This window comes from Scleropages formosus, chromosome 12 (assembly GCF_900964775.1).
Source record: "Scleropages formosus chromosome 12, fSclFor1.1, whole genome shotgun sequence".
Lineage (NCBI taxonomy): Eukaryota > Metazoa > Chordata > Actinopteri > Osteoglossiformes > Osteoglossidae > Scleropages > Scleropages formosus.
Window position 1 is genome coordinate 18,544,234 of NC_041817.1, and position 22,385 is coordinate 18,566,618.

Sequence of the window (22,385 nt, forward strand, 5' to 3'; positions counted from 1 at the left end):
ATAATCACTCATGTTGAGTATATATATATATATATATATATATATATATATGTATACACACACACACACGCACACACACAGAGAGAATGTATAAAGACAGCTGTAATGCAGACTGAACAGGGTGTTTTGATAAACCAAAGTGAAGACGGGAAAGAAGGGCTTCAAATATTAAGTTCATTTTTCCATTTTAAATATAAGCAATTTGACATCACAGAATGTTTCTCTTACAGGCAGCTCAGTGATTATTCGGGGCTCTGGACTATTTCACTGTTTCCATCTTATTGTTTGTGAAAATGTAATTTCAGAAAATGTAAAAAGTCGTGACAAGAAAGGTTTCAGGCAATACTTTCTGCAAAAGTAAAAAATACGGTTTGCGAATAAATGGATCCGAGGAGCTGCTTCTTTAATGAAGTCTGTTCATACTCACAAATATTTGTCAGTCTTTTGAAGCTTTGGATTTACAGTAATTACTCTGGTCACAGAATAAAGGTTTTTTAATGAAGACTGACTTTCCTAAAATTGAGTTAAGAAAACGCTTAATAAAGAGAAAACGTGCAAACGCTCCGAACCACATACACACATATACACACAAACAGATGCAGACTAATCAAAATTGTTGGCTTTGAGTATGAGAAGAAATTGCATTATACAATATCTGGAGAGAAAATGAGTTTCCCCATTATCTGTCATTATTTCTTTCATGTATAATAATGATTTTCCATCACAATGAAATGAGAGGTTTTGATGCTGACTGTCGTAAACAAGCCTCATTACCCAAAAACAGTAGCACAGACACGGGTGTCTGTAGAGAGTGACAGAGAACCTCGTCTGACACACAACTCCATAGGCCCAATTACAGCCAAATGCCATCTTCCTCAAATCACCGCTGTCACATCACTGGATGCATGGATGGAGAAGCTGTAATCCCACCAGCCCCTGACAACATACATATCTGGGGCTGTTATAATGAATATGCCCGCAAAATGTCTTTGTCCTTTTTTAGCAGCATATAAGGCATTTAGCGCCTTGATTTCAGTTAGACTAAAATCCCCATCGTGGTATCTCCCTCAGATTTTTAAGAAGATAGTTCTGAAAACATTTCATTCAATCTCTAACTTAAAAATGGCCTGAAATTATTTTTTGTAGGGCTGAGTCTAAAATTATGCTCAAATAATAAATCAAGCATGCTGTGATTCCAAATTGTGCTATTGCAAATTTTTTTCTTTTTACTTTTAAATGTATGAATGCATGGAAAAAATACCCAAGTGAAACAAAAATAAACTTGCTGAAATGACTAATTTCATTATGAAATTATTTAATGAATAATTTTTGGTTGTTATGCTCACCTAAATTTAAAAAACGTATCCTATGGAAATGTCTTAACCTTCCTCACAACTTGCACACAGCTGTTACTTGTTACACTGTTGGGTCTTCTTTACACTATTATTCACGTTGAAATGCTGTTGCCTTGTACAAATAATGTGCAGGTAGAAAATAACATCATTTTTGTCTTGTGTTTCATGTTTGGCACCAAATCACAACCAATTTCAGTGCGCTTAAACTGGCAAGAAAGAGTTCTGAGTCCTTAAACCTAGAATCCAGCCACACAACTACATTTCCCAGAATGCATTACTGGCACCAACAGAGGTTCAAATTAAAACATTGGTACAATAGCTGCTATCGAAAGAAAGTGCTCAGGATAATCAAGTAAAGAACTGGCGATGGGGAGCAGAAGGTGCTTCTGAAGGAGACACGCCACAGAAGAGCAGGGCCAGCTCCTAAATGCACTGCTAACAACTATTTTCTAATCAGTGGAAGCCCATGAGCCATGAAGGAGTATTGATCCATGTCAGGTACAGCTGTTTGTATAATGTGCCTGGTTTTAGGACCGAGGCCAACAAGACAATCAGCTTGGCCTCGTTTTGCGGGTTACAATGTGTGTGACAACACTCTTTCGGGGACGACGGATTCCGCAGCCAGCGCAAGGTGACACGGCCCTTGTGGGTACAGATGAAGGGGACAAGAGGCGGAGACAGCAGCTGAAACAGCAAAGATAGGGGATTTTTGTTCCGGAATGTACCTGCAGTGCCAGATCAGATGTCCTGCCCTGCATCTACCCTTAGTAGTATAATAGCGATATACTGTATGGTCTAACAATTCTGAAAACCCCATTGAGCAAATTTACCCCCGAAAATAGTCCGAACATCCTTTATCAATGGTGTTTAACTGCTGTTTAGTAAGCTACTTAATAAGCACCCTCATTCAGAGTGATTGTGCCTCCTGGCATATGTTTTCCGCTTCATTTTCCATTTCTACATAACTTTTCTGAATGGGGAAGAGACATTCACCACTCCAAGCACCAAGCTTTGTTTCTACTTTCACCCAACACCTCAGACGTCCCAATTACAGTCAAATCCAGCAGGGCACGGGAGCGCGATTGCATTGTGTATTTTGGAATACCAGAGAAGACCAGCTCCTTTAACCAGCAGCACTGCAATGCAGACTGATGCAAGGAAACATAGACAGCACCACATGTGCTGTAGTGCAGGACACATCACTTGCATGACATGGTGTTTCAGGATGACTCCATCGGCCCAGAGAACCGTCTCACCTCACGTAATCGCACCGACGCAGAAGTTACGTGTAAAAATGAGGTATCCCCCCTTTTGTATTTCGTGAGTTTATTCGAGGCTCTGAATTTAAAAAGGAGGAGCACAAATACAGATAATCGCCCTTTAGGGAATGGACATCTTTGATGCAAGCGGACGTGCTCCGGAGTCCAGAGTATCACTCAATCTTTCTCTGTCGCTGCCTTCAGCTAGAAGCGCTGCCGAGAAGGAAGCCGCATTTTTTTTTACCGATGAGGTGCCAAGCCGACCCGAGAGGGAAGAGGGAGCCAGACAGCCGATCCTTCCCGCCTTTGAAGAACTAATGGGCCTCTTGTGTGAAAGGACCCCAGAAGGAAAACCAGGAGGTACAGCTCCTGTCTCGGAATGAATAAATCAATAAATAAAGAAACAAATATTTATCGTTATGATGCTTTGCTCTGCTGAAATGTGCAGTACTTTTTTTTCCCTTGTGACATGTGAACTTCCTTCCAAGAATCTGACATTTACACCCAGTTGTAAGGGAAATAGCTCAGGACAATTATTACACATACAAAATTTGTCTCAAATCTGATTTTATCCTGCTATTTTTTTCAATTAACTTAAAAAAAAAAAAAGTTTCTAAAAAAATTTAAAAAAAAAAAGATTGTTTCAGTGCTGTGAGAATACATTGTGTTAGATTTCAGAATTCATGTTCTGTCATCCTTTATGACACTCAGGGAAAACAGGCCTTTCTGTCACTTTTATGACCTTTCCTTACTGGAAGTTCTCCACCACTGATTAAAAAGATATCTTTATTGATATCTATCCTTGCTGGCTTCCTCTGTAATTCCGTTAGATCCCTCTGTGCCCTGGTGTCTTACTGAAGCATCACCTTTATATATTTCAGCCGTAAAGCAAGAGTCGCGAGCTGGAAGCACTGAGATTAACATCTCTCAAGAGCTTCTTTTTCACAAGTCAGAAATCAAAAGTTTTATATGTAGAGCCTTTTTTTATCCGTCCGGTGGAAAAGCTTTCAATTTTCAAGTAAAAAAAAAAAAAAAAAATGCTTTCAAAATCATGTCCACCGCAACATTAGAAATGGGGCTTTGCTGAAGGAGTTCGCGCAAAACATTACGGCTGCTCCCAGTTCAAAACTCAAGTGCTTTCATGCCATTATCCCAGGGGGGCGGGGGAGGGGGGTGTCAATATATCGCCAGACGGTGAATAGTGCACACATTTCACCGTGCCCTAATGGAGCACACAGTTCATTTAAAAATGTCACCCCATTCTGCTGCAAATCACACAAAAACAATTCTCAGTAGGCTGAGCATCCTGGTCTTTGGTGCCCTGGAAATCCCAAAATGAGCCCTGGTGTATGGGCAGCAATGACACTTCATAATATTCATCAACTGTGATGAGTAAATCCCTACCTTAGATGGTGAAATTAGTTAATGCACAAGAAAAAAAAAACAACCTTTCCAGTTACTGGACACCCAGATACTGTATTAAACAAATAAACTGGATTTTTAACCATTTTTGGTCAATATCTTCTTCCAGTGCAACTCACAATGCCAGGTCTGTTTAGTGAGGTACTTAGAATCATTCACCCATTTATAGCACTGGGTAACTATTAATGTATTGTTTCACGGTAGCTACCTTGTTTTAGAGTACAGCATCATGCCCTGGGATTAGAACCTGACTCTTTGACTGCCCCACTTAGCACAGTGGTTAAGTCAGTAATCACAGTAATAAAGAATAGTAATAAAGTGCAGAATCATAGATAATAAAGCATGTCTCTTTGCGTATCCAGTGCCCGATTTTGGGGTCCTTCATGTTAAATCTAATTTTTATATGCAAGTAAATGAGGCAGAACACCAGAAAGCAAAAATGGTGAAACAAGCACAGTTTCTGCTGAGGCAGTAAGTAATCTTTATGCTTAAAGAGGGAAGACAGTGAGATCTAAATCTCAGTTCAGCAAATTTGCATATTTGGTAACTTAAGGCTGAAATGACTGATGGGACATTGACAGAAATGAACATTAGTACATGTAGAAAATGTGTGGACATCGCAATACTTTTTTGGTTATAATGTGAGTAAGTTTACATTTATATTTACATTTATTCATTTAGCAGACACTTTTATTCAAAGCGACGTACATCTCAGCAAAAGTACAACTTATGCATTACGTTAAGAGAAAGAGACAGAGCTGCAGAGACATGTGACTCAAGCAAACCTAGTTTGTTACCCACCACTTGCTGCACCAAGGTTCACTGTTCGAGTAGGTGCATAAAACACAGGATAGACAAATCCTGATATCCTCCCACCAATTTTTTTTTTTGTTATAAATATTCTGAGATACACAAATAACCAAGTATAATGCCGGCCTAGCGGCTGAATAAAGGTTGTATCAGGGGATGCTCATGAAGTTACGATGCATGAACAATTACACCGTAAATGAGCTGGAGAGATCTTGGGCAAAGTGGATCAGGAAAAGGTAAGTTTTCAGACCCTTCTTGAAAACAGAGTTTCCGCAGTTCTGAGTGAGGCCATTCCACCACAATGGAGCCACAACCGAGAACCTCCGAGCTTTACCTTTCAAGTTAGAGCAATAACTTGTTCGCAGACCCTGGGGGGGGCAGGCTAGGGCTAATTCGTCCAAGAATCACCTATACTATTATATACAAACTAGTACAGCTACAGTGCCTAAACCTAAATGTAATTTTCCCGCAATGCATTCTGTGAATTTTTTTTAAAAAATCTATATATAGCTATATATCTATATATATATATATATATTCCATTCTTTACATGGAAATAATTTTGACACCCTTCTCAGTCAGTGAGGGGGCCTCCCAATATGAATTGATGCAGGCCTGATCTTGCTCTACATTTTTATACTTTACAGGCTACATTGTTACTCAGGTTACTGCAGCTGGCAAAATAAGAGTTTCTGATAAATACTCTGCTAGCAGCAGTGAATTTGTGATCGCATTGTATATTAATCATCTTGCATACTACGACACTTCCTTAATGAAGCAGCCTTGTGGAACTCCAGTTCACTTGTACTAATATGAACCCGTATTGCCGTTTATGACAAATTCCACAGAGTGCAGACACAGACAGGGCTGTCCTCACTTATGTAAAGCAGTCTGACAAATTGACTGGCCCAGTTTTTGGCTCTCGCGTCCACAATTCCTCCCGGCGCTCATCGGCTTTGAGGCGGCCGTTTCTGACTTCCCACCCTCAGATGCTTTATGAGCTCGCTTTTTTGTAGACCGCAGAAACCCATTTTGTGTCTTATATCACCCGGCCGGCACCACGCAGAGAGACCGTGCGATCCAGCCCTTTAGCGTTGCCAGGGGAGATAGACCCCGAGCTATTACTTCTGTGAACAGTCTTAATTTTCCCCCAGACTGGACACCCCTAGGGTTGGTCTTGCAAAAAAAGAAGAGCTCCAAGTAGATTGCGCGGGGAAGCCTGGTGGATTTCAGATGTTTGAGGGTGACTTTTCAGCTGGCAGTCGTTCTGACTCATTGATCCATGGTAGAAACGCATAGCTTTAACGAAGAGAAACGGTTAAGGTAGAGACCAGCATTAGGCTCAGCCACTGGGCTTGTACTAAAGAGGATGTGTTGAGTTGTGCGTGTTCCTTTTCCCTGTAATAGTCCTCCACCGACAAAAGGCTATTCTCCCACAGGTAAGACATGAATCTAGATGAGAATGCATGAAAAATCTCAGTAAAACACATATTGCATTCTCAGTTAAAGCAATGACATTACACGGTCATTCGTGCTCTTGTAGAAGTTGCAGTAAAGTAGAAGTCTTGAAAAGTTTAGCATAATGTTTCTATGTTTTCATGTGGCATCAAAATCCTGCAGACAGACAATACTGTATAACAATGAGTCTGAAGAAGAAATGACAGGATCATTATAGTATCTCCTCATATCCTATGCCATTGACTTCTTGTGAAAAAATATACAAAATCTGCATTTTTTTTTTTATGTCTTGTTAATACAACAGTGGTTACAGAGAGGCTACTTGATTCTCCCATGTTTGTGATAAATATATCTATACATACACACACAAACAATATATGTATACATATATCTAAATATTTTTACTTTTGTTTCTTATAAATAATGGCAATAAAATGTTGAAATTACAATTAAATGTACATATGGAAAGAATGTAAAACATCATCACCTAAGCTATTGTATTAATGTCCCACTGAATCTACATATTAGTTTCACATGTAATGTATGAGTTCCAATGAATATTCAACTGAAGTAATTTAGCTGAAGGCGACACAAGAGACCCTCCACGGGAGCCGAATCTGTAACCTCACAGTCACATGTCCTCTCTCCAAAACATTACAATATATGCCAGGCAGGCCGAGCGCAATTACGTTCCCCGATTCGTTGCTGTACCCTACACCTGAGCTGCTCTGCTTGCCACCGTACGTCTTACAATAACAGGTCCCTGACAGGATCCACAGGGCGCTGCATCTTGATTTAGAGTCTTTTAATATTTCCGCCCTCCCTTCGCACAGCCTCATTTTTCTAGGATGACAGATAGTGATGATGCTGTCAGACAGCCATCGCTCCCCGCTCACCCCCCACCTCCGCTACCCTCTACCGAGCGAGTGCGGTACCCCAGGACGGATCCCTCCAACGGTGCTATATCAGGACAAGTCTACAAAGCGTTCACTGACGGATTGGCTTGGGTTGCCATGGGCCACCTTCCACCCCCAGCCCCTGCATAAGAAATGGTACCTTCGCTTGGATGTTAAACCCAAGCCTCTCAGCCTGAAACGATGCCCACATCAAGGACGCTTTACTACAAGAAACGCAGTAAAAACAAATACAGACAGCTCCTGTTTCTCACTTGAACTGGTGCTATATAAAAAGAAGACAGGTTATGTTGTGTATTAACACAGAGTGCTGGAAACATGGCACCTGTCCATCGCAGAGGAAACAGGTGTGCTGAATGTGGGCGTGAAGCAGTAAAGAAAAGGCATCCTACTTTCTTAAAGCAAAGACTTTGATTGCACAAACACCCATGACACTCTGCCCACTGAGCGCTTCTCCGTTCAGCATCTTGATCACATGGCTGTGTTTTCATCACAGTGTTTGTGAAGTACCATAAATCTGATTTTTCTTTTTTTTTTTTTGACAGTCTGGCACCAATACATTTTCAACCACATTGATTTGGGGTGAGCTTTATAATTCACTGGTTTCTCATACGAGCTTCTTCACCCTCTTTTCCTATCTGTGCTACTCCATGACTGAGCAGATCAGCAGCCTGTGTAGGGCCTCAGATTATAAGCGACCATATGTCTTTCATCAGAGGACTGCTCTAAATATAGGACTCCAAACACTGATATTCAGACTTAGCAAGTGTCTTTATACTCCTACAGAAGAAAACATGTAATCGTTACGCAATAATTAGGAACTTCATTTTAGTCAATGGACAGCCTGGCTGTGATACAGGGCTGTTCCTACAGTCTTATGTGAAAGGATGTCTTTAAGGGATGTTCTACCAGAGCATCCAGTGGAAAGGTCAAGCAGCTGCCCATTGCTGGTTGCTGGTGAACCCCCCCATCGCACCCCATCACCCACCTCTCCCCACCACAATCAGCTCTAGTGCGGCACTGTGGTGTTTGCAGTGTGAAAAGTAAAGCCACTGACAGCAGTGTGAATTAGAGGAACCCCTTTCGCTGCTCTCAGCAAAATGTTGGGGATACAAAACAACCATATTTCTACCTTCAGATACTGAATTATATTGACCTGAATTTTTGTTTATTGTCCCATTGACTCAGTCACTCACACCACACAGTACTACTTTGACAAGCCTTCCTTTTCGGGTGGCGAAGCCTTAAACGGCACAAAATTTTAAAATATACTTTTGAAAAGACAATAATTAAAAAAGAAAAACAAAAATCTAGAATGAGGCTTGACTTTTTGCTGCTATACTGAGGTGTAGATTTTCTTACTTTTAAATACAATACAGAGGAAAATTGCTGATTCCTGTGACACAGCTGTTCAGTGAGATGTGCCGTAGAAGAGAAGAGAAGAGAAGAGAAGAGAAGAGAAGAGAAGAGTGGCCCCAAGAAGGTGGGATTTCTGCTCAAAACTGGCCTGCACTGTATCTGAGCTCAACACGAGACATGTTTCCACGTTTTCACTCTGTCTACTCTGGGCAAAGGTGATAGAATGCAAGTGCTGAAGCACATAGTGCAATGCACCAGGGTAAATACTGTATAATCCATGCTAAAGCCTGCTGGGACAGTACTGTTTCCATGGCCCCTTAGGGCACCATCAATATGCCACTGGGGGGGGTCCTGTTTAACCACTGGAAACTAAAAATAAAGGAGACACCTTAGAAAGATGGCTTCCCAAGACTGATGCCATGGCAACCAGGTTACCAGGGTCATGGTTTAATACTAGTTAAGATTTATTATAGAGAGATTAGCTGCTCCCAATCTACAGGTAATGGGGTGGAGGGGGGCGGTAGTATGATAGCATGGCAAATGGACTTCCATCTTCATCACTGAGTGATGAATGATTATCAAGCGGAAATAAACGCTTCGTAGTTGATGCCTTGGGCCTCAGAAAATATATCTAATATTGAATTGCACATTTTACTTTGACATGTACCAGTATTTTCAATTATTCCAGCTGGCAACCCCAACCTTCGAATCACTCCTTCCCTGCTTCCCTGAACGATCTGCACTCAATTTTACTCCACGGTCGAACATAATTAGCACAGACTGGTTTACGTATCAAATTCTGCACCCATTAAAAAGTTATCTAATTAAAGGTTTAAGCGGGAAGGGTCCAAGGACTTGTTAAAAATAACTCAAAACCTTACAAAAAAAAAAAAAAAAAAAAAAAACACATTGACTTTAGCTTTTTGACTGGCTCAGGAGGTTGAACCACATTTCTGAAGACCACAGTGGTCACTGCCACTCAGAACACAGTCTAAACCTGGGTGGTACCATGTTCTGACTCCAAATGATATGACAGTAAATATCCAGCTTTAGAACATGGAATGTATGAGATATGACTAAAGATAATAAGGATTATATAATCTTATGGGCTCTAGCTCTGGATGTGGGGTTAAAACCAGCCCAGCCTTTGTGGAGCTTGAATGTTCTCCACGCATCAGAGTGGATTTCCTCGGGGTGCTCTGGTTTTTTCGCACAGTCCAAAGACAAGTGTCGGAGGTACACTTGAGACTGTAAATTGCCTGTAGTGACTGTGTGTGACTGAACAATCATGTGTGATTATATTGCTCTCAGCTGGGCAAAAGGTCATTGATAAATGATAAATGACATACAACCATATCCAAATATCCAAATATGACATTAAAAACTAAATGACAGGTTAAATTGGAAGAGTTGTTCCACTGATTGATAGCACTTTTTCCAAAGCAAATTACCTATAAACTATGTATTTTTTACTGTGCCAATTCAAGCTTGGGCTCTTCCTTAAGCACAGGGGATCAGGGCTTCAAACAGCACTGAACCACACTCTAAAGTACATGTGCCCTTGTTTGACGTACTTACCTTGAATTAATGTGGTATACCTGGTGAATACTGTAAATACATAAATCAGTGCAGTTAATTATCTAATATAAGTGACTTTTGACATAGGTGCCAGTGAACCAATTAGTCATAGAGAAATTAATCAGAAGTAATTTACAATGAAGGTAAACCTCACAGCCTGCAATATCAATAGTGCAGCTTGTTATTTTTTTCTTTAACACGTTCTTTCTCGGAGGCTGATCAGAGGGTAAGTTACCTCGCAATATAGTACACGGCCAACACTGTATGACTCACACGTTTTTATCTCAATCTGAATATGCAAATATTCAGCCAAAACAAACTCTTCTCAGTTTCCCTTAGGTTTCAAACTAATTCCCCCATCCCCGACTTTACATAAAAGATGCAGGTGATGCAAAAATGTTTGGCAACGGTGGTCAAAATAAAAGAGAAGCTGCTGATTAACAGGAAGTCTGGTGACACATTTTTATGCTATTATCTCATTTCAAATACGCTGAGATCACCTTTTCTATCCTTTGTACTTTTCATGTTTACTTTAATGTTCTCAGTTGATAGTGTACCTTCAATGAGAGGATGCAAATAAAGTCAGATCTGCAGTAATAAAAGTGTTCCACCACTTTGACCAGTTCACTGTGGGGAGAATCTGCACAGAACAGATCACTGGCTCTAATGACACCTTAACACCAAACATGTAGTTAGATCAGTAAGTGATCATCAAGGTGTTTTGCTGTTGTCAGCAATGTCCAACAACTTAAATACCTTAGTTTATTCCCAGTTCATTTGCTCTATTTACATATTTAGCAGACACTTTTCTCCAAATCAACTTCCAATGGATACTATGTTGTGTTACCAGCCCACACACCTTATTCACCAAGGTGACCTACATTGCTAGATACATTACTTACAATGGCTCACTCATTCATACATCAGTGGAACACACTCACTCTGTCACTCACACACTAGGGGTGAACCTGACCAACATGTCTTTGGACTGTGCGAGGATACCAGAGCACCCAGAGGAAACCCATGCAGACACGGGGAGAACATGCAAACTCCACATGGACTGAGCAGGGATCAAATCTATGTCCTCTCGCACCATCCAGGTGCTGTGAGACAGCAGCGCTACTCGCTGTGCCACCATGCAGACCTATTTATTGGCCCAGAAAAAGTTTGATCCACAAGACCACATTCCCCTGCAACACATGCTAAGAGATGATGCATTACATCTCATCCAGCGGGCAGAGATGGACAATGGTAACAATACATCTTGGACACAGTAACCCCCCCCCACACTCAGGTTTCCGTAAGAGGTGAGTAACAGTAGGGCTATGGAGATGAGAGAGCGTGGGCACAGCGGCCCATGACAACTCCTAAGGAATATGAATGAGGCAACGCCCTCCTGCCCTGCTCAAGTGCACCGCAGCTCCCATTATTTGATGAATCTGTTCATTTGCGATTCCCCACAAAGTGTCCGCTGAATAATGAATGATGATTCCATAATGGTGATATCTGCTCTCGCGAGTTTCTCGCATTCTCAGTGTTCTTTGGACAAAAGCGGTTTTGACCCAAAACACTTCAGGCTGCGATCAAACGCACAAGAGAAGGAAACGCAACGTAATCCATTCTCGAGCTCATGCTGTGCGCAGTTTTTCCCGTAAAGATGCAAGGGGAGGGGGTGTCCGACGGAGAGGGGGCTTCATTAAGGCGTCGCTCATCGTGCCTCTTCCAGTCTTAAATGGTACAGAAGCCTGCACACTGCAGTCAGATGGGTGAGAAAAGCATGATAAGGTTATGAAAAATGGGAGCAGGGATTATGTCCTTAAAAGAAAACTACAGAAGCTGAGCAGGAGTGGATCACACAGACGTGTAAATCGTCACAATGAAATTCAGACCAGTGCGCCGTCGATACGAAAACGGCTGGGAGACATTTTGCTGCTGTTATGTTAACCATAACACACCTTTATATGGAAAGGTTGGAAAACACACCTGAAATATAGAAGGAATATATTTTTACAGAGGGTATTTTCAAAGAATATGTATTGGGGTGTGCGGCACTCCAGGTTCAGGTGGAGCAAAGAAAAACACACAGAGAGCGTTCATGATGAACGTTCTATTAGAACATCACCAACACAGGAAAATAACACTCTCGGTCCAAGGGTGCCGTTTCCTCAATGATCTGCGCTTCAAGCCAACCTGCTCCCTCTGCTTAGCGCACCCAGGCATCCTCCCCACTGCCAAACACGGACACCCCTTTATGTTTCTCATAAGTCCCCCTAGTGGTTGCACACTTTACTCTTTTTTTTCCCATAATGCAACTATTAACAATAGACTCGTTTCCCGCTCAAACTTACGCTAATGTAGGTCGTTACAGTATTTTGTTGCTACAGCTGATACCAGAAGCTCCCTTCTCAAATAGAGTGGGTCCTCAATGTACAAACTTCAGTTGACGTGTTACTTGAAAAGTTTGTCGAATGCGACACGGATTAGATCGGGAGATCCTCTTCACTTCCACAATGCCATTCTATTATAACAAGATAATTTCGTGCTAACGCCGGGTGAGCGCGGTGGCGCAGCGGATCTGGCTGGGCCCTGCTCTCCGGTGGGTCTCGAGTTCGAGTCCTGCTTGGGGTGCCTTGCGGCGGACTGGTGTCCCATCCTGGGTGTGTCCACTCCCCATCCAGCCTTCCGCCCTGTGTTGCAGGGTTAGGCTCCGGTTCACTGTGACCCCACCTGGGACAAGCAGTTGTAGACATTGCGTGTGTGTTACGTGCTTCTTTTGCAATGTGAGTTAATGTTTGTACTCGGAGAATCCCATGTCTGCGATTGTATCTGTCTGCTGAGAATTGCGCTTTTCTTTACTCTGAGCTGTAGGCCGCTTTGGAGAAAAGCATCTTGCTAAAGGAATCAATGTAAACACGAGCAACATGATAGCCCTGCGTTTCGTACGGGAACAGAGCGGCGGACTCTCTCTCCCGCAGAGCAGCTTGCGGAGAGCGGGCTGGCAGCAGCTCCTCGCTCCGCGGAGCCGGGATGCCTCGCGCACATGCCTGTGCGCAATGAGTCCCCCGGGAGCCGATTTTACGACCCGTCGAAAATAACAAAACACGAAAAAGAACCCTTGTCACAGCAGAGCACGTTGTTGAAAAACTAAGGCGGTGCTTACTTATTCACGGTTGCTGTCTGACGTGGAATCCGGTGAAGGTCTTGCGCACTAGTTTTATTTATGAAAAAAAAAAAAAAAAACTAAATAATTCTTCAGAATGTGTGTTAGTCCAGAGCTCCTCTACAAAGTTGACTCAAGTGACCGAGTAGAAAAGCAAACATTTGACCTAATGAATTTTGAAGGTGTTACATGAGCATTTGTGCTAAGTACTGTAACCTTTCTCCCTTTGCCATATTTACATATATTTGCATGTGTTTGCATTTTATCACGATACTTATACTGTTTTATGTTGCTGTGAATGTTCTCTATTACGAATTTTAAAAAAAATAAATAAATTCTGCAACAGTCTAACTGCCATAAGTAGCGAGCAAGGCCGAAGCTCTTCCGAAACGTTCGCAATCGCTACCTTTAGTATTTTCGGTTTTCCGCCCGCCAAGTGCTGTGAGCTGCCGAATTTCCGGCAGAAAGGCTCAGGGTGGAAACTCCGGCAGCCCGTAACCCACAGTGCGCGCTCTGTCCCGCTCGACCCCGCGGACGGGCCGGGCCCGGAGAGGTCACCCGCCCCACAATCGCCCATTCACGGTCGCCCAGTCCTCTGACTGACTCCTGTGTCCCCATCCAGATGTTCGCAGCTGGATTCAGGCTTAATGTAGGAAAAGGGTGCTTGAACAGAAGAGAGCGCCGGTGGAAACAAGTGGGAACTTGTAGTCCAGGAAGAAAAAATTGAAATTAATGAAAAATAAAGAGAGCAGCCAAAGCTAAGGTAGTATTTTATTAGCTCGAGCGTGGAGTCGGAAAGCGGAGTGAGAAAAGCAGCACTGTGCAGGGGCGCATATGCACAGCTGCGGTCTGGCTCCGCGTTGAACGTGATGCTGCTCTGGAAAATCCGTGTTCCTGCACGTATGTCGCGAACTGCACGACCGTCGGGCCGCACACGTGTGTTTCGCTGTCCTGCCAGGGCGCGTCGGAGCGCGCGTGTCTCACCGCACCGCAGCAGGTCACAGAAAAGGGCCCTCCGGCGACAATCTTTCACCATCACACGACCCCCGTTCACATCCTCGCACAGAAACGCTCCTCCCTCGCACCTGCTTTGCCTTATTTTCCTCCCATAATATCTTCCAACGCTGAGCACACAAATACAAACGCAAACATGCATTTGCTCTAGAAGTGGACTGTAAAGTTTAGCACTGCGCTGCTGTAAATGCACATATGAAAACATGGACACATTTCTTGGAATAGCAGTTATTTTATGGTAATTAACACATATAAGGGACTGTAATTCAAAGTACAGTATTACTACTAGATAAGTGCTATAGTTTACTGATTAACCACGTGCACATGGCGCCCTCTGCAGTCCATTATTGAAAATGACAGCAAAATTCTATATTAAATAGTATTTTACCCGTGCAAATGAAGTATTTCCAGATATCTGTGCATGAATTAAGAATAAATTAAATTAAAATGAAAAAAAAAAAATTCTAGAAAGCTGATCAGGATTCGTTTATTCTGAGTTTTATGCACCTACTTGAGTGATGAACATCGATGCATAAAGTGGAAAGAAATAAACTAAGCTGGGGGGTGCAGTGGCGCAGTGGGTTGGACCGGGTCCTCCTCTCTGGTGGGTCTGGGGTTCGAGTCCCGCTTTAGGGTGCCTTGTGGCGGACTGGCATCCCGTCCTGGGTGTATCCCTCTGGCCCTATGCCCTGTGTTGCCGGGTAGGCTCCAGTTCCCCGCGACCGTGTATAGGACAAGCGGTTCTGAAAATGTGTGTGTGTGAAATAAACTAAGTTGACTCAAGAATCACATGTCTGCAGCCATGTCTCTTTCTCTTAATGTAATGCACAAATTGTATTTCTCTGAGACGCACGTCACTTTGGAGAAAAGCGTCTGCTAAACGAATAAATGTAAATTAAATAAATACATGAGGTAAAGGTCAATAAATATCATAATGCATTTTGATTCAATAGCATAAAACCCCCCCTTTCCCCTCCATCCACAAGTGCAGTGCTGGATTAAATCATTTCCCATTAAAATTAAGAAAATCGTTGCACATTCACTTGTGCGTTTTTCGAGACATTACAACGGGTTTTAATTTGTTGTTGGTCAATATGGAGCTCATAAATCAGATGCCTCTGTCCTAAACCAGCTGGGATTTTTATACTTTTCTTTATAAAAAAAAAAAGCGAGTTTGCTGACATAATGGCCAGATGGGAGTTCCAGGCACACACGAATTCAAATGGACTTTTAATGGGATATTAGCATTCAGGGAAGGTAACCGGCACTCGGAGCAGGGAGGAGAAGACTGAGCCTCCCACATTTTCGCTCCGGTACAATTTTGTTGACGGCAGGTAGTGGCTGTGACCCCGTGTTTTGCCTCAGCAACAACTGAGCCACAGGCCTCTCGAAGCGTTGATTGAGATCCCACATGCACAGAACCACAGGAAGGGTGCCCCCTTCTCTCGAACCCCAACCGGACCGGTTAATTGGAAGATGTTCAAATCCCACTGCTGATTCGAGATGACCACTGATCTCACATCAGTGGAGCCCAGCTCACTCAGCCAGCCCTGGTTCAAAGACAACACCACCAATTTTGCAGTATTGATCAACCAATCAGTGCTCCTAACCGCAAAACAACCTGCCGGTATCAACATAGAAAACACGCAAAGAAAGGAAGACACCAACCAACGGAGCGGCAATCACACACAACACACACACACACACATTTTCTGAACCGCTCGTCCCATACGGGGTTGCGGGGAACCGGAGCCTACCCGGCAACACAGGGCGTAAGGCCGGAGGGGGAGGGGACACACCCAGGATGGGACGCCAGTCCATCGCAAGGCACCCAAAGCGGGACTCGAACCCCAGACCCACTGGAGAGCAGGACCCGGTCCAATCCACTGCACCACAGCGCCCCCTATGAGCGGCAATCAATAGGTTTAAAAAAAATAAATAAATAAAAAATCTGCTTTTCCAAAGCTCATTCTGTGTCAAAGTGACCTCCCTTTTCTAGCTCAAACATCCAAAACACAAACACGTTACAGCAATCACATTGTTCAATAACAACTGTGTTATTCAAATGACATGTTTCTTCTCACTTCTCAACTCAACACTTTACCATTCGTCCATCTCTCTCTGCTTTCCATAACCGCTGGTCCAGTGCAGGGTGCTGGTGGTCCAGAGCCGATCCTGGAAGCTACAGGGCACGAGGCAGGGTAAACCCTGGATGGGACAATAGTTCATCACAGGGCAGTCACACACATCATTCACTGTGGGAGGAAACCAGAGTGCCCGGAGGAAAGCGACGCAAGCGCAGCGAGAACATGCACACGCCACACGGACCGAGCCAGATTCGGAGCAATGTCCGAACCCGCGGCCCAGGAGATGTGAAGCGCCCTGTGCACCGTAGTGTCACTCAAGAACAACAGAATTGAAGAAAATAAACAGAGCAACAAGAGGAAATAACAGCAAACAGCTAAATCTGTTGGTGAAAAAGCTGCAACTGTTTCAGAGACGCACCTCTATCCAGTGGTTCTCTGGCTGCTGGAAAGCATAAGAGAGCCAAGGGCTGCAGTGTGATACAAAGGACTCGGGGACGAGGCTACCCTGCGACACTCTTTAATTTAAGGCTCAATTATACAGTCGATTCTTCGTCGTCTGGCAACAGCAGATGCGACGTAATTGGAGTTTGGAGACGGCGAGAAACAATTCAGTGGATAAATGACAAAATCAGTTTATTTGGAAACAGCAGTGGACAGTAAAATGACCCAGGAGGGCGAGTGGACAGAAAAAAGACAATAAAGAGCTTCTGCGGAGCCCATGAAAGCCTACATCTAATTATTGTTTTTTTACACATGACGGCGCCATCATCCAAGAGCAGCCAGAATGGTTTCAGCAATAAAAGATGACGTTAGGATTATAGTGTGTCATTAGAAACTGTAAAAATGGTGATGTCTTTTGTAAAACGCTTTGTCTTTTTCCAAGGCGTGCGGGCTGATTTTTCGGCTCAAAAAAAAAAACAAAAAAGTATAAAATATTACATACTTTGTACAACCGGAGGTTTAAAAATGACAGTATCTGTGAGAGACAGAAAAATTACTGAGGGGTAATGAACGGAAGAGCTCCTGGATTTGTAATGGATTGAAGCCGAGAAGCACCCGGCCTGTTGGTCTGTTAGTTCAATAAAATACCTCTGATTGAGGACTTGACCCCCGAGCTGCGTGACTGACGCTTGGCCTTTACAGACATCCTCGGAAGGGAGCAAAGGTACTCGCGTGCCTCCCCGTCACTACGGATACCGGTGCGGGGCTTCGTGTGTGGGGGGGGGGTTACTCATTTCTCACGAGTTCTCAGAAAAGCCAAGGCGGAAAGAGCGGCATCCGCAGGGGTCACAGGGGTCGAAAGCTGCCGGAATACAGGTTTTCCCAGTTTGAATCCTTCACCGTGGAGATCGCCCTGCTCTACAGCACGGTGGTCCCCCAAGTCGAGTAGGAACAGCCCTCTGGAGGTCTTCCAAACCCCCCCCCCCGCCCAACCTATACGCTTCTGCAGTTGATGGAAAACCGTAGGAACCACGTGGGCTCCAGGACCTCCGAGGAGAGGCGGGAGGGGGGATCACCGCTGCACTGAGCTGCATTCGAAACATCTCATGGAAGCTTTAAACAGGATTTGTCGCAATATCAAAGCAAAGATTTGTCTGCCGGGGCAGGGTGTCGGGAGCTGGCGCGCACCAGGCTGCGTGTCAGAGTGCCATCGCACACGTGCCGAGGCGCCATAGTGACTTAGTGATGCTACGCTATTTCTTATATTATCATGGCTCACAACAGTCCATACAGCATTGTTTTCAAAGTGAGGAAAACTTGCTTTTCTATGATCTCTCCAAAGTTTCAGAATCGTCAGTCCACCAACGGCTCTTCTCTGTGTGCAGAAGGAAAATATTCTCAAAACCAGAGTGACTTGTTCCGTGTTCCTGAAATCTGCTCGGAAAGACTCTGTACTTCGTTACCATGAATTTAAATCACAGGATCACAAGAGCATCTCCCTTTTCTCTCAACCAAACTTGAAAATTGCCTAAATGCATACAATATGTCATTGAAAATCAAGTCCAGAATATCAGAACATCTCTGGACACCTTTAAATTCAGTGCCACCTTTAATGGACAATAATATTTGTTTACTTTCCCAATAAACATTTATTTTTTTAATATTTAGAAATTAAGGGGGTGTGGTGGTGCAGTGGGTTGAACCGGGTCCTGCTCTCCGGTGGGTCTGGGGTTCGAGTCCCGCTTCGGGTGCCTTGCGATGGACTGGCGTCCCGTCCTGGGTGTGTCCCCTCTCCCTCTGGCCTTACGCCCTGTGTTGCCGGGTTAGGCTCCGGTTCCCCGCGACCCCGTATGGGACAAGCGGTTCTGAAAGTGTGTGTGTGTGTGTGTGTGTGTGTGTGTGTGTGTGTGTGTGTGTGTGTGTGTGTGTTTAGAAATTATCTGGGGGGTGTGGCGGTGCAGCAGGTTTGGTTGAGTCCTCCACTCTGGTATGTCTGGGATTGAAGTCCTGCTTGAGGTGCCTTGTGACAGACTGGTGTCCCATCCTAGGTGTGTCCCCTCCAGCCTTGCGCCCTGTGTTGCCGGGTTAGGCTCCGGCTCGCCGCGATCCCGCTCGGAAAATGCGGTCTCAGACAGCGTGTGTATATTTAGAACTTAAATACTTAGGAAGTGCAAGGGGGTGCGGTGGTGCAGTGGGTTGGACCGCAGTCCTGCTGTCCGGTGGGTCTGGGGTTCGAGTCCCGCTTGGGGTACCTTGTGACAGACTGGTGTCCCGTCCTGGGTGTGTCCCCTTCCCCCTCAGGCCTTATGCCCTGTGTTGCCGGGTAGGCTCCGGTTCCCCGTGACCCCGTACGGGACAAGCGGTTCTGAAAATGTGTGTGTGTGTGTGTGTGTGTTTGTGTGTGTGTACGTACTTAGGAAGTGTTCAGAATACCCAAGATGACGGCTCCAACACTCCCCACTACTTGACATATTCAGTGCCTGCCAGGGATCAGCGGAAGTGCACATTGGCCTGGGGGACAAAAAGTCATCCTGATCAGTCTTCCTCATCTTTACAGGCCTGTTTAAAGGCCAGCCAAAAGACAGGGTGGGGTTTCATCACTCTGATTCCCGCATAGGGTGACACTGTTCTTGCACAAAGCTGCCAGCCAACAGAGACGTTCCAGCGAAGGCCAATGACACAGGGCAGCAGGACCAAACTGCAGCACCTCCTCAGGAAGGGGCAGCTTGACCTGGCCTTGATCTGGGGCTGTTTTCTCCTCTCCCGATGGGCTCTCATCATCCTCTCTGTGCCACCTCCAGCGCACATTTGGAGTTTAAAAGAAACGTTTAAAACCAAAGGCTAAAACATGGAAAAGGACGGCAGGGAGCCCTAGCGGACAGGCAGGACCCAGACAGTACGAAACACGACCTATCACCGAGAGCTAGCGCCAGCTGCTTATTTCCTCATTACAAAGGTGGTTTGAACCAAGAAAAATCTTCAAACGTTCAACTAAGAGAGATACTCCAAATAGCGTAGTTTAATAAGCAAGTGACCGGTGTGATTTGGGTGCGGGAGGTCACAGCACATGGACAACCGCTCTGCCCCACAGGCAGCAACAGCCAAGGGGTCAGCAAATGGATCGGCTGTAAAGCAGACTCCTTCAAGCGTTCCTGCTGTCGTACGTTTGTCTTCTTCCACATTCATTCATTTTCTCTGCACATTAACAGACACGTTAGTTCGTTCACGAAGCGTCCGACGGAGAAATAAATACGATTTCATGGGCCAGTTCCACAGGATGCAATGTCAAAATTTGGCCACTTGGTAGCAGCCCTGCCTCTGAAATGTACAGGTAGCACTGAATTCACTTACACACTCTCCCACACACACACACACACAAGTAAGAGCTGGGTTTCGCTGCTTGGATGGACACCCAGCCACACCTGTGTTTAGTCTACATGGCCACTCACAGCTTTACGCTACACCGTTCAGGAGGGGTGGTGTCAGCCGGCCGGCCGGCGGGGGGTCCTTTCTGATGACCACGCAAGTGCGACGGGAGCGGCGTGCAGATGACTCCCGCCCTGTAAAATCTAATTTAGTGTCTCGGCACTGAGAAAGGACTCTCGGGCCCTTTACGCTGCAATTTTATGTACTGATGACCTGTCAAGTGGACACAGATAATGGGGAAAAAGGGACATTTTTTCGTCCATCAAGTGCACCGCAGAGCAATAATCCATCCACAGGGCAAAATTGAGGCAGGCTGCTGAAAAGCAGAATTAATTAGTCCCTGTACTTAACTGCATAATGTCTAAAAACATATAATGGCCTGACAGTGAAAAAAGGAGCCTCTGCAAAGCCAAAAAAAAAATAAATAAAAAAATGTGGCCAGCATTTTAAACATACTATGTGTGGAAGACATAATGTGCAGGTTTATGACTAAGAAGAAACTTATTTTTCCCTCGGCGAGTAAACATATTTCTGTTAAATATAAAATATTTATTCACTCATCTCTGCGAATCTGAAACATGAAAACATTAAATATTCAGTACTGAATACTTACCTGAATACATGTCCAGGACCGAGGAATAATGATGTCAGTTAAGCAAAGCATTGAGCAAATCATAATAATAATCATGAATTTTTTTCACAAAGTGTAACGAGTGTGTTTGCATGTTGTCCGGTCTGTCTGAGGGATGCTGTACAACGACAGCCAGGTTCTGAGTTCTCATTCCGGGCCTTTGGGGGACGCTGGATACAGGCTTACCTCTTGGTGACGTCAGCGCCGTTCCAGCACGACAGCCCATCCTCGGACGCCACCTCGCCCACGCACAGCTGGTCGGCCAGGCCGCCATAGAAGGTGCGGTGGAGCCGCAGGCTGTTGATGAACTCCCTGGAAAAAACGGAAGCGGGTCCACAAGCATACCCGAGTACTGGTCCCTGAGTCCAAACCCGAGCCGAGACAACGGCCAGGGACAGTGTTAGGGTTAGGATTAAGGGTTAGGGTTAGGGTTAGCCAGCACTGAAGTGTGTCATTTAGCTGGTGCTTTTTTATCAACTGAAACACATAAATTCCTTGAGAATTTTTTTAGATTAAGCCGCATCAGCAAGGACGTCCACTAGGACTGCATGCAAGAATCATGCAAAATACGGGCAACAGGTCCTTAACCGCTAGGTTAAGATGGGAGCGTTCAGCTGGCGGATTTTGCTCTAGAACAAGAACGCTGAACTACTGCGCGGCAGGAATTTTAAGTGTCAAACCCGGATCGCGCTGGTGACGGACGCTCACCTCCGCCTGCTGCTGAAGGTCTCCTCTGCGCTGCGCTCGGGAGCCTTGAGGGGAATGGAGTTCTGGCTGGTGTCCCGGGGGGAGCCCACCGACCGGGCCGGAACCCTGCTGGGACGGCCGCACAGCTTGCTGACCTGCGGGGGGAGTCACAGGGTCATCATTCACGTCATTATTTCGTTGCATTGCGGCTCAGCCCTGCAGTCAAGCCCCGGAGGGGTTGGTGTCGGGCGCCTCCCCCGCGGGGTAACGGAGCCCACAAGTGTCTCGCACGCAAGGCGTCGCAAAGCGTCCCGGATCAAAACCAGCAACTGGGAGTTTTGAGCAGACACAATAGAATCCCTGCGCTTTGTCGAGCTCTTTTGGTCCACGCATCCGTTGTTGCCATCGTGAAAAAAAAGGCGCCCGTCTGATTGCGCGTGCGCTCTCATAAGGAACGCTCGAAAAGCGGAGACCGAACCGTTTTCCGATGACTCAAAAAGGCACCATCCGTAATGAGCGCACCAGTAATTGGTGCCGCTACAGTGGACGCACAGACTCATTTGACCCTGGCTGGATGTTTTATGGTTGGGCACAGAGGATGCATAGAAGCCTTTTCATGGTTACAAATGACAGAATCACCCAGGATGGGGGTGTATGCGGAACTGCAGGCGGGGCGACAAATCAATACTTTGATCATGCGGCCAGAGATTGCTTGTGCGGGCCTGCACCTAAATCGGCCGGTTCCGCGAGACCCGCATCCGGGCCTTCGCCGAGAAAGTCCCAT

General features: G+C 45.0%; 1 protein-coding gene across 1 annotated transcript in view; it reads right to left on the reverse strand.

Moving 5' to 3' along the window:
- LOC108929015 (glypican-5-like) overlaps positions 1-22,385 on the reverse strand; it is a 135,037-nt gene that overhangs the window by 77,959 nt on the left and 34,693 nt on the right. Inside the window, exons 4-5 of the mRNA XM_018743298.2 lie at positions 21,623-21,756; positions 21,101-21,226 (exon numbers count right to left, since the gene is read on the reverse strand). Coding sequence (XP_018598814.1) covers positions 21,101-21,226; positions 21,623-21,756 — 260 coding nt within the window. The remainder of the gene's footprint in view (positions 1-21,100; positions 21,227-21,622; positions 21,757-22,385) is intronic.